This window comes from Lolium rigidum, chromosome 1 (genome assembly GCF_022539505.1).
Source record: "Lolium rigidum isolate FL_2022 chromosome 1, APGP_CSIRO_Lrig_0.1, whole genome shotgun sequence".
NCBI lineage: Eukaryota > Viridiplantae > Streptophyta > Magnoliopsida > Poales > Poaceae > Lolium > Lolium rigidum.
In genome coordinates, this window is record NC_061508.1 from 79,448,111 (window position 1) to 79,459,656 (window position 11,546).

Below are 11,546 nucleotides of genomic sequence, written 5' to 3' on the forward strand. Positions count from 1 at the left end.
CATGTTCCATATGATGTCTCGTGAGTAGTTCGTTTAGTTCTTGAGGACATGGGTGAAGTCTAAATGTTAGTAGTGAACTATGGTTGAGTAATATTCAATGTTATGATATTTAAGTTGTGGTGTTATTCTTCTAGTGGTGTCGTGTGAACATCGACTACACGACACTTCACCATTTATGGGCCTATGGGAATGCATCTTGTACTCGTTTGCCAATTGCGGGGTTGCCGGAGTGACAGAAACCTGAACCCCCGTTGGTATATCGATGCAGGAGGGATCGCAGGATCTCAGAGTTTAAGGTTGTGGTTAGATTTATCTTAATTACTTTCTTGTAGTTGCGGATGCTTGCAAGGGGTATAATCACAAGTATGTATTAGTCCTAGGAAGGGCGGTATATTAGCACAGGTTCACCCACACAACACTTATCAAAACAATGAAGATTAATCAGTCTGTATGTAGCGAAAGCACTAGACTAAAATCCCGTGTGTCCTCGAGAACGTTTGGTCATTATAAGTAAACAAACCGGCTTGTCCTTTGTGCTAAAAAGGATTGGGCCACTCGCTGCAATTATTTCTCTCGCATTTTACCTACTCGTACTTTATTCATCTGTTACATCAAAACCCCCTGAATACTTGTCTGTGAGCATTTACAGTGAAACCTTCATCGAAACTGCTTGTCAACACCTTCTGCTCCTCGTTGGGATCGACATTCTTACTTATTGAAGATACTACGATACACCCCCTATACTTGTGGGTCATCACCTGTATCCTCCGACTAGTGTTGCCAATGTCTTTGGTATTTGGCTTCATGGTGTCGATTCAAGGTTTAAGTTGCTTCTTAGGGTGGGGGCGCTAGCAGTTATCTGGGCGCTTTGGCTATGTAGAAATGACAAGATTTTTAATGATATAAATTGCTCTTTGTTGCAGGTCATCTACGGATGTACGGGTATTCTCCGTTCGTGGTTACCTCTTCAGCGAGTGGAGAACCGAGATCTGTTTACGGAGGTACGTACACGGTTGGAGGCTACGGCGAGGGATACTTTTTCCCAACATGGGTGGCAGCATAGTCTACGGATAGATGCCCCACCTTCTTCTTAGGCGTTATATGTTTCATCCTGATATGTATCTCGCCTAGTTTTTTGTTTTTATCATTTTCGAACCTGAGACAACATAAACGACTGTGTGCATCCTGGTTATGCAGAGGCTGGATGTAATTGCTTATAAAAGTAATGAAAGCATCCTTTATCGAAAAAATGAATCCCATCCGAAGCTGGGAATTTAGGTTGCGTTAACACCTAGTCAAACGCGGAGCGCGCTAAACGCTTTTTTGGTAGGAGTAAGCAGCAAAATCAGAAAGGGCCATTGATTGTTAGCGCCAGTAGCGATGGAGAGGGTGAGGCTTGCGCGAGCACTAGGATTTATCCCATCAGTTTCTCCCCTTAAGTCTCTAGTTAAGCGCATGTGCATTGCACTTGCCCTTAAAGCATGTACAACACGAACGCTTATTTAGGGGTGCTAGGATTTTTTTTCCTTTGCCAATCCGTAGTTGTTAGCTACGATCCTAGGCAATGGGCGCTTATCTTTTTTTTTTAACAGGAAAGGCCTCGAAGGGCCTGAAATCTGCATTACAGCGGTGGGTGTACATTTGTGTAACGGACCTTACAAGGAAAGGAAATTACAACGAGGCCCTGCACTTGAACATGGAACACCCTAAAAAGATTGCAGAAACGCAATCAAGTCCTTGGAGCACGTCGGGGATGAGCAGCCTCCAGATGCCGCCACTCCACCTGTTGATGGGGACGAAACCACTTGGAAGAGAGGGAGCTTGAACGGCGGCACCGAAGCTGAAGAAGATCCTCCGCTGGAGGAAGAGATCGTTGCAGCAGCAACCACTGCTGAGCACGGCGGGGCCAGTCTTCTGGCCAAAGATAGCGGCGGCGACACCACGCCGTCGTTAAGGAACCGCCGAAGGGAGAACAGATTCCGAAATCTCCCGAAGTTGTCGTTGAACTTGAAGATGCACCATGCTGCCGAGCTTCTCTCCCCCGCCACCACGGCCGGCCAAGAGAGTAGAGACATCACAACGATCTTGGAGAAGACCACAACAGCGCTTATCGAGAGGGCCCGTCACGGAAGCAAACTCAGCATTCTTCCACCTCGGAAGAGCTGTAGAGGGCTTCTTTGACGACCGATTGGTGCCGCGCCACCGCACCAAATCGGAGGAGAACCACCGCCATCCTTCAGCTCCACCTACTGCATCACTGTACTCTTTCTCTCCCTCGCCTCCACGGCCGGCTAGGAGAAGGAGAAGCAGCACCGCAGCACTGCAAATCTAGAGAACGCTGGGCTTATTCGTGGAGATTCCTGGATAGAAGACGCCTCCCACCCACTCCTGCCATTGGAGTAGAGGAAGAAATCCCATCAAGCTGCACCAGATCTTGCCCAAAATCATTGGTGCCCTACTCTCATCTACTGGCAGCTCGCCAACACTAGACTTAGCTACTGCTACTATGTACAGAAGGGCCGGACACCCTCTATCCCCTCTACTCCGGCCGGCAGAGCCGCCGGAGAGAGAGAGGAGAGGGGCCGGCGTTGACTCTCAAGAGGATAGAGGGGAGAGAGGCGAGAGGGGAACCGATCCTTCCGCAAGTTGTAGGAAACAAGTTGGGGCTTATCTATTGATGGCAATGCGAAACATAGCGTCAGGTGGTTACTCTAATTTTGCCTTGCGCTACAAAAACCATATCAAGTTAGTTTAGATAGATAAGCGCTGATAACAAGGCGAGCGATTGGAGCACTGGGCTCTTGCGCCGGGATTAATTGACCGATTGTTTTTTGCTCAAGCGGCTATGCAAGCATCCCACGTTGAACATACCCTTACCTGTCCAGCTGCGGCTGTTATAAATAAGAGTCTTCTATATAAATAAAGGGCGTTGCTGACTACTCCCTCCGTTCCTTTTTAATTGATTCGGATTTAGTACAAACTTGTACTAAATCCGAGTCAATTAAAAAAGAACGGAGGGAGTATTTATTTTACAAAATATAGTACAGATCCAAACGGTTATACATATGTACATATATTCACCTCTATGAACGCACACACGCACATCTTATCTCTATAAGCATCTTTAAGAAACAGAGTTCAAGAAACTAATCTAATGGATCTTGAGATTGACGAAAATCACCACAAACATCTCGTTGTCGATGAAAACGTCGTCTTCCCATTAAGAATATTTCGCATTTTAATGAGTGTGGCTAGCTCTAAATCTCAACCCACTCTGCTGTATTAGTACTGTTCATTGAACTCTTTTCATTCGTAGCAGGCAGCAGCCACACCGTACGCGTGAAACTAGCACTAATTCTTTTGTCAATCCCTGTCATGTGACATATTTCCGTATTGGTCTTGATGAAGTACACCAGACTACAAGACTATAACGACAAAGATTCCACGTTGCGCTAGCTATATAAGGGCAACTTTCTGTTTCTTAATTGGAAGAAAAATGCGCGATTGCATGCGCACAATTTGGATCAATAAACAAGAAAAATTTGTAGGACAAAATGTTTTTGAACATTTATAATTCTGTTTTGTTTTTAAAAAATAAGAAAGCCCAATAAATATAAATTTCGAACATAAATAAATAAAATATTTTCAAGGTAGATTAAACAACAACCGGAAAAGTCACGAGCAAATCCAACACCCAGGAACATTTTCTCACGGTTGCGACTATTTTTGTAACTTACAAAATCTCTATTGTTGCAACCCAGTTGAAACCGAAAAATCCCAGCTCAAACCTACATGCAACTTCCATCAGTACAAGAAACGCATAAGGTGCCGACGGTCACCCTCTGTGCTAATGGCTAAATGTCGAGGCAATCTATGTGATCAAGAATTATAAATGGTTCAGTGGGTTGGCAAGGATGAGCTGATGGTGGCCATATATGGGGTGACGACGGTCATCCTCCGTGCCAACGGCTAACCCACTGACCATTTATAATTCAGTGCCATCAATCTGTTCATTAAGGGCATCTCCAGCGGCGCGACGCAAATCGGTGTCCGCGAGCGTTCGTTTATGTCACGCGGCAGACGCGAGAAAGACCGTTTTTATCCGCGCGTCCGTTTGCGCCTGGGGGTGCCTCCAGTGGCCCGACGCATTTCCGCGTCGGCATGAAATATGAAGTTTGAAAACAACAAAATAAAGAGATTCAACGAAGTCATAGTCCTTATTACATCCAAATTTTAAAAAGTCTACATAAAAATAAGATGGTATTCATCTAGACATGGTCTTCATGGTCAACCAATGCCCACTGATGCTCAATCAGATCCGTCTGCAGCCGTTTGCACACGTTCTCGTCAGCGATTTCTACATTCATATGCAGATAGTTCTCCCAAGATAAAGCCCCAGGGAGTGGCGCAACTAGCTCACCTTGGAAGTCCTAGTGGTTCTCATTGCGGTCATCAGGACGCTCGTTCTCAACGATCATGTTGTGCATGATCACGCAGCATGTCATCACCTCATATATGGTCTTCAGCGACCATGTTATTGCCGGCTGACGGACAATTGCACACCGAGCTTGGATCACACCAAATCCGCACTCCACATCTTTCCTGCAAGCCTCTTGCATCTTGGCAAACCTCCTCGTCTTCTCGGAGTTTGGATTACGGACACTCTTCACCAGCGTGGCCCACTGAGGGTAGATGCCATCAGTAAGATAATATGACTTGTCATATTCATTTCCATTGATCTCATAGCTCACCCGGGGAGCTTTGCCTTGCATGAGCCTGTTGAAAATCGGTGATCGGTGCAACACATTGATGTCATTGTTGGAACCGGCCATGCCAAAGAATGAGCCAAATCCATAAATCTTGAGATATGACAGTCCGTCCCTCCGCATGCCCGCTGTACTGACCCTGTCATCCAAATGGACAGTTCTTTCACTCCCAGTGCATGCAATCTATGCTGCCAATCATTTATGGGAACCCTCTAGACTCGTTGATAGACAACAGCCGCCTTGTATCCTCAACAATTGGCTCCCTACAGTAATGTTGTTCGAACACGGCAATCACGGCTCGGCAAAACCAGTACATGGACCCAAGGCAGGTGCTCTCACCCATTCGATGATACTCATCGAATATATCAGCAGCCATTCCATATGATAGCATGCGAATAGCCGCGGAGCATTTTTGGTAGGAGGTGAAGCCTAGCTGAAAGAGCAAAGTCTAAACCCCGTGTTATGTGTGTTTGATGACAACACTTGAATAATCTCACCGTGTGCAAAGAGTATCTTTGATAGATTTGCAAGTGCACGGTGACCTCGCTGGACACGTCAAGATAGGAGGACTGAAGCGTAGCTTATAGGTTTTCTGGTTTTGTCTGTGTATCGTGAGGTGACGTGGTTGGAGAGGAAAAGAGGAGAAAGCAGTTTTTGTCAGACCCGTACTACCGATACCAGTAGCGGTAGTACCGCTATCCCTACTGGTACCGCCCAACGGTACTGCTCTATAGATTTGCACTGAGAAAGACCCACAGAACAATTTACGGTACCTTTGCGGTACCTTGAGCGGTAGTACCGCTTGCGAGTGGTAGTACCGCCTCGGTACTGCTTAAGTACCGTAACATAAGTTACGGCAGTACCGCTCTGGTACCGCTTCGGTACCGCTTGGGATCCAGTAAGCTCTGGAGGCCATGGCGGTACCTCAAGCGGTACCGCGAGCGGTAGTACCGCTATGTGTCCACGTGGATAAGTTCTGTGGGATTTCGAATCCAGAGCGGTAGTACCGCTTACCAAAGCGGTAGTACCGCTTAGGCAAAAACTGCAGATAACGGTTGGATTTCGAGGGGCCTATTTAAAGGGCCATTCTTCCCCAACTCGTTTTTATCTCTTCTCTCTCTCTCCTCCATTGTTGCTGAGCTTAATCCTTGAGGATCTCCCCAACCATCCAACCAATCCTGCCCAAATTTTGAGGAGTGGTGGAGGAGACCCCGATCTATAGTTCTACCAAGAGAGATTTCACCAATTCGTGCTAGTCCTTAGTGGATCTTGGAGTTAGGGTTCCTATAGTGGGATCTTGGAAGAAGTGCACCTATGGAGGCTAGCTTGGTGTTGTGCTAGCCCCATAGGTTGTTGGAAGCCTCCTAGTCTTGTGGAGCTCGCCCCAACCTAGTGAAGGAACCACCGCCTCGACCGGTGTCTTAGTGGAGAAGGGGGAGCCCCTTCGTGGAGCTCTCTCGAGGAAGAAGGTGAGGCCTTCCTTCGTGGTGTGGCCGCGTAGCCTCTTGTGTGATGCTAGCACCTCCTCAACGCAGACGTACTCTCTTTTGTGAGAGGAACTGTGGGAAACAAACCTCGCCTCGTCTCCGCGCCATCCGGTTGTCCCGCTCCTTACTCTTACTATCATGCTTGTTTCCTTTACTTGTTGCACTTGCCTAAGATCATACTGGGAACATCTTCACCACTAAAGCAATCATCTTTACCTTCCGCACCGCTAAAACTGAAAAGACTTAAAATTTGTGTAGCGTCCATTCACCCCCCCCCTCTTGTCCGCTACGATCCATTCACTAGCGCACCTGTTGCATCGGGCCTGCATTGGAAGTACGGGTCGTAGTTTCTGATGCCCCGGAGAATGACCATGAACAGCTCCCTTGACATCCTGTACCGGCGCCGGAACATTTTTTCCTTGAACACCGGATCGGTGAGGTGGAAGTAGTCCTTGTGGAGCCGGAGCTGCCCTTGCACTCTGTTGCGCGGCAGGTTTTTTGAGCGGCCCTTGACAGAGCCCCGGTGCACCGGCCCCTCATTTGAAGTGAACTCGTGGATCATGGAGGCCGCAGTAGTTGCCAATATCTGTGTCGACTGATCGGACTCCTCGTCGGAAGAGGAGTCAACGACCTCGGTGTGGAACTTCTGCAGCATCTGCCACATGTCCATCTGCGTGGGTACGAACTGTGGATCAATGGCCGCGCACAATAGCGCTGAAAACAGGAGAAGAAACCTACCGGCGCAATTGACCAAACAAGTCGTGGGCGCCACGAAAGGGCGGCGCAACCGGAAACTTTTGGGCGCAAAACAGCCGGCAGGTACGCGCCGGAGCCAATCCCGAGTACGATCCTGCTCTCCTGCGCGTCGACAACCGAGTCGGATGACGAGTACTGCGACGCTGCGGCGGGACGGTGACGGCTGGGGTTGGGGTGGTGGCGTCGCACTAGGGCATCAAAGAAGGGGAAAAAGAAGCAAATCGAAGCGGTCGATTTCGATGTCCCTAACTTGCGGAGCCGGGTAGGAAAAGGAGGACGCTCGGCACGACCGCGCAGTGTCCACGGAGACGCAAACCTGACGCATATTTGGATCAGGTTTGCGTCGCCACGGACGGTCCGGTCACTTTACGTCGTCCCGCTGGAGAAGGGTCCAGACGCATTTTCGGTCACGGCGAACACAAACGGTCGCTCAACGTCCGTTTGCGTCACGCCGCTGGAGATGCCCTAAGATGAGCTGATGGTGGCCATACATCGGGTGCGGCACATCTTGAAGGACACATGTTGTTGAATGTTTGAGACAGGCGCTAAGCCTATGATGCTGAGTAGTCACATTAGCAGCCTGTTTTCTTGTTTAGTTTTCTGCTCCTTCCCTAATACTTTCTTCTTCTCTCGCTCAATTGATTTGGCAGAACTACCACGTTCCTTAAAAAAAAGTTTAGAGCACTAGGTGTGCCCTAAATGTAACGCTACAAAACATGTGGAAACCAAATTAAAGGTAAAACATGACCATCAGACTATACTAGAACGACCAGACAGAGCACACCAAAAAGTTCATTTCAACAACTAATAACACAGACCAGCAAAGACCACCTACGTCTGATCATCAGTAGAAACAGTACCTGCTGACGCATTGGTCAAACTAATCAAAAGTGCAACACCACTTACACCAGGACCTAACAAACCCTAGCCGAACATCTCAACTACGGAACGAATTGATGGGCATCATATACTTCCTCCTTGCTACAATCAAGTTACATTATATTATATTACCACAAAACAAATGGAAAGAACATCAAACAGAAATGTCTTCTGTTTTATCTAGCATAAGAGTCAAAGATCATGGTGTGTTCGGAGCCAGATCGGCGCCGGAGATGTGGGAGGATGTTGTGTCTTCCTTGGCAGCCGTAGCTCCATTCCCCGGAGATGCCGGGGCGGCCCTCAAGGAGTCCCTCTTGCTGTCCTTCCCTCCAGACCTACCATTGATCGATAATCTTCTACTTGGAGGAGTGCCATTTATGGAGGTGCCGTTGGCTTTTGGGCCAGGTAGCTTCTTTGCGGTCGCCGGTCTGTTGGGGCTTACTCGCGATCCAAATGGCCCTTCGTGGTCAGTGCTCAGCTTCTGCTCGACATAGCGCTTTTGTTCCTGGGATGTAAATGCACCAGACAGAATGCAGAATTAGCATTATGGAAACAGAGGTCAAAAGCATATGGATAATATAGAAATATGTACAACTAGGATGCGCCAACTTTTGTCATCCTAATGAACCAAATACAGGGCATTCTGAACTGAGTGACCAGTAGCTTCCAGTTTTAAGAGCAAGTAAAATGTACCTTCATTCTTTTTTTGTCTTCTTCTCTTTCCTCTCTTAGCATAACATACTCATCCAACATAGCTAGAAGCGGTACACCGTCATACATAAAGGACAAACCCCGACTCTCTTCCCATGCCCTAGTCTTGGCCACCAGAGTTTCAACAAGTGCTAAAATTAAAGAATTCATTTTATTAGCAAGGAATAGAAGTACAGATGATAATGCATGACCTAGAGAAAGCTCCTACTGAACATAAACTGATTCACAATGCATGAAAATGTACATGGTGGATGTTTCTGTTCGTATTTCAGACGAGTACCTGGAATCTTGCTGACAAGAATACGAGCTTTTTCTGCACGCTTGAGATTCAGATGGGCACCTCGGCTTGAGTTATATCTATTGTCATCCTGGAGAAGAATTGTAAATTTGTGTGTGAGAACTGAGAAGCTACTACCATAACGAGCAGAGCTGGGTTGCTAAAATAAACTATTAGCATACCCTGTTATAATCTTCAAGCCAGCTTTCTTCTTCACACGCAGACATCCATTTTTCAACTTTATCTAATATATCTTTTCTGCTCAAGGCTTCTTCCTTTGCTTTTGTTATCTGACCTTCCATGTCAGCAATCAGTTCTGTCGGTTCTATGTTCCCTGCTTCAATCAGCGACAGTAGTTTCAAATGGGCTGCGGCGGTGTCTATTACTGTGTGAGCACCAGCATATATATCTTCCAGCTCAGTTTGCTTCTTGAAAGCGATTTCTTTCATCTTGCTGTATTTTAGCTCGTCTAGCCTTTGAACTTCTGTCTGAGTCTGAATTGGAAGAAAAGTCAAATAGAGCAGAACAAACAATTGATACCAGGGAGTAATTCTGCCAGCTAATTTCCAATGTAAACTCACCTGTTCGATTAAATCAAGTGCAAGAGCTCCAGGAGCAGTTACTTCATCTACAGATGCTGATCTGTTACAGGTGACATGATCAAACATGCTCCTTTCTTGCATGGGAGCATCCATGAGGTCCCAAAGATCATACAGTTGACCAGCAAGCTCTTGAAGCTGAGAACAGAAAATAAGACATCGATCAGATTGCTCATGGAATACGGCATGTGCTCCATATTTTAAGGAAGGACTAGGAAATGTGGTTGTTTTACCTTGCTTAGCCTCAGCTTTTTATCTTCATGAAGTGTGGCTACTGTCTGGTCAAGTTTGGACAATGTATCGTCACTGATGCTCTTGCAGTTATCAGCAATGGAGTCGTCGAGACTGGAATGAACTTCAGTAACTGTGCTGAGAAAATCCATCCCCAAGACGGTACAGAGATCATGAACCATGCTAACATACTCGAGAACTTTTTCCAACCTATTGCTCTGCAAACCAATATTCAAGTTAGGCATGTGAAATCACCAATGAAGCAACGGTCATAGATAAAATTATGGGGACAAAGAGAATTCACTCTTCCATTATCGAAGTGCAAATTAAGGGACGAATGGGATAAATACCTTCTCTTTCTCAAGTTCCTGGAGTTGAGACCGAAAATCTTCAAGCCTCTCAAGTGTCAAATCGTCTTCGTTGACCTGTGGTGTTGCCACCTGCTCACCGACCTCTGTGGTGCCAGCAATCTCACCGCATATCTGATCAATTTGCGACTGTACACTAACAAATTCTCTTACTCTCTCATTTTTCTTCTTGTTCAACTGCTCAAGCGTTGGTGCGATGGCAGCTAGCTGTTGCTTGATTGTCCCTGATGTCTTCTCAGGCTGCATTGCATCATGGTCCTCGAATTACTTCCAATGGTAAAGAAATAAAACAATGCCTCTAAACACTCAAAATTGGGGTGTCAATTGACTTCTCATATATGACAACCAAATCTCATTAACATCAGAAAGAAGAGAATGCTTTTTCGTTAAAAAAAAGAAGAAAAAAAATGCTGAGAATTGGTAATCTAGAAAACTAAAAAAGCTTTCATAAGTTTCATTGAGTAAGAACTAAATGTATTATGTATGTTGTATCATGCATTTACCCTGCGGAGGAACTATCTAGGGTGAAAGTTAACCAGCAATTAATAAGCAAGCCTGACAATTGACTTACAGTTCTTGCTATAGCTTTTTCCCCCAGAGCAGAGAGAAGCCTGGCCAGCTCGATCTTGGAGTCGTCGAGTGCCTGGATAAGGAGATCCCTCGAGTTGGTTGCCTGGTCCACTTTCCTCTTGTAGACATCCAGGCACTCCTGGTCGAGCTGGTACAGGACCTTGTCACGGTCCTCGTCACTCTCGCCAACTTCATCCCACACAAGCTGCAAGCAGAAGATTTCAGAACAGAAGCATGTACCATAAGCCAATGTGGAAAATAAAAGACATTGTTGCAGCTCAAGAAAAGTAGATGGCAACCGCGCACCTGCAGCTTCTGCAGCAAGGATCCGCACGTAATGCCGCCGGCCATTTCAGAACAACCTGCGAGGACGAAGCGTGAGTTGAGAATAATTGTTGGTCATATTGCTACAACTCTAGCACGAAATGCACTTGTGAAGCTGATGGCGTCATCGCTTGGTCAAACGAGGCAAACACACCAAAACAATCCGAGTCAGGGCACGGGGAGGCAAATAAATCTGGCAAGGAACAGTAAGTAGCAACACATAACAAGCATATTTTCAAATTGGCAGCACCGTTGGAGTGCCAATAATCAAGCATAAAGCTGGACGGCCCTACTGAAGTAGAACATCTCCATCATGGCCACCAATAATAATTATATCTAGCTTTCAGGAGATCTCACTGACCAACAGCCAGCATTTATTTATTTATTTAAGCAGAAACCTAGCGATGGCATCCGCAGAAACCCTAGCATCCAACAGCAAAACATGTACTGGTATAAAAATCTCACGCAGTTGACCGACCGACCCCATCTGGGAGTAGCTAGCGGGAGCTCATACGGAAGATCGCGATCTGAGCAGGCAGCTATCTCACTCGCGCGCAAATCTACTGTCCAAACCAATC

At 46.6% G+C, this 11,546-nt stretch overlaps 1 protein-coding gene across 2 annotated transcripts; it reads right to left on the bottom strand.

The window, feature by feature from the left end:
* Nucleotides 1–7,787: 7,787 nt before the first annotated feature.
* LOC124676279 (65-kDa microtubule-associated protein 1-like) lies at nucleotides 7,788–11,007 on the bottom strand. 2 transcript variants are annotated; one of them, XM_047212371.1, is made up of 9 exons: nucleotides 10,951–11,007; nucleotides 10,646–10,849; nucleotides 10,057–10,314; nucleotides 9,709–9,924; nucleotides 9,458–9,613; nucleotides 9,059–9,370; nucleotides 8,880–8,967; nucleotides 8,582–8,730; nucleotides 7,788–8,393 (listed from the first exon to the last, which is right to left on the bottom strand). In XM_047212371.1, the coding sequence occupies exons 1-9, from the start codon at nucleotides 10,993–10,995 to the stop codon at nucleotides 8,088–8,090; spliced, it is 1,734 nt and encodes a 577-aa protein (XP_047068327.1). In that variant the 5' UTR covers nucleotides 10,996–11,007; the 3' UTR covers nucleotides 7,788–8,087. The 2 variants fall into 2 exon arrangements, with proteins under 2 accessions (XP_047068327.1, XP_047068320.1); XM_047212364.1 differs by having other exon boundaries at nucleotides 9,059–9,613; nucleotides 10,951–11,001.
* Between the last annotated feature and the right edge of the window lie 539 nt (nucleotides 11,008–11,546).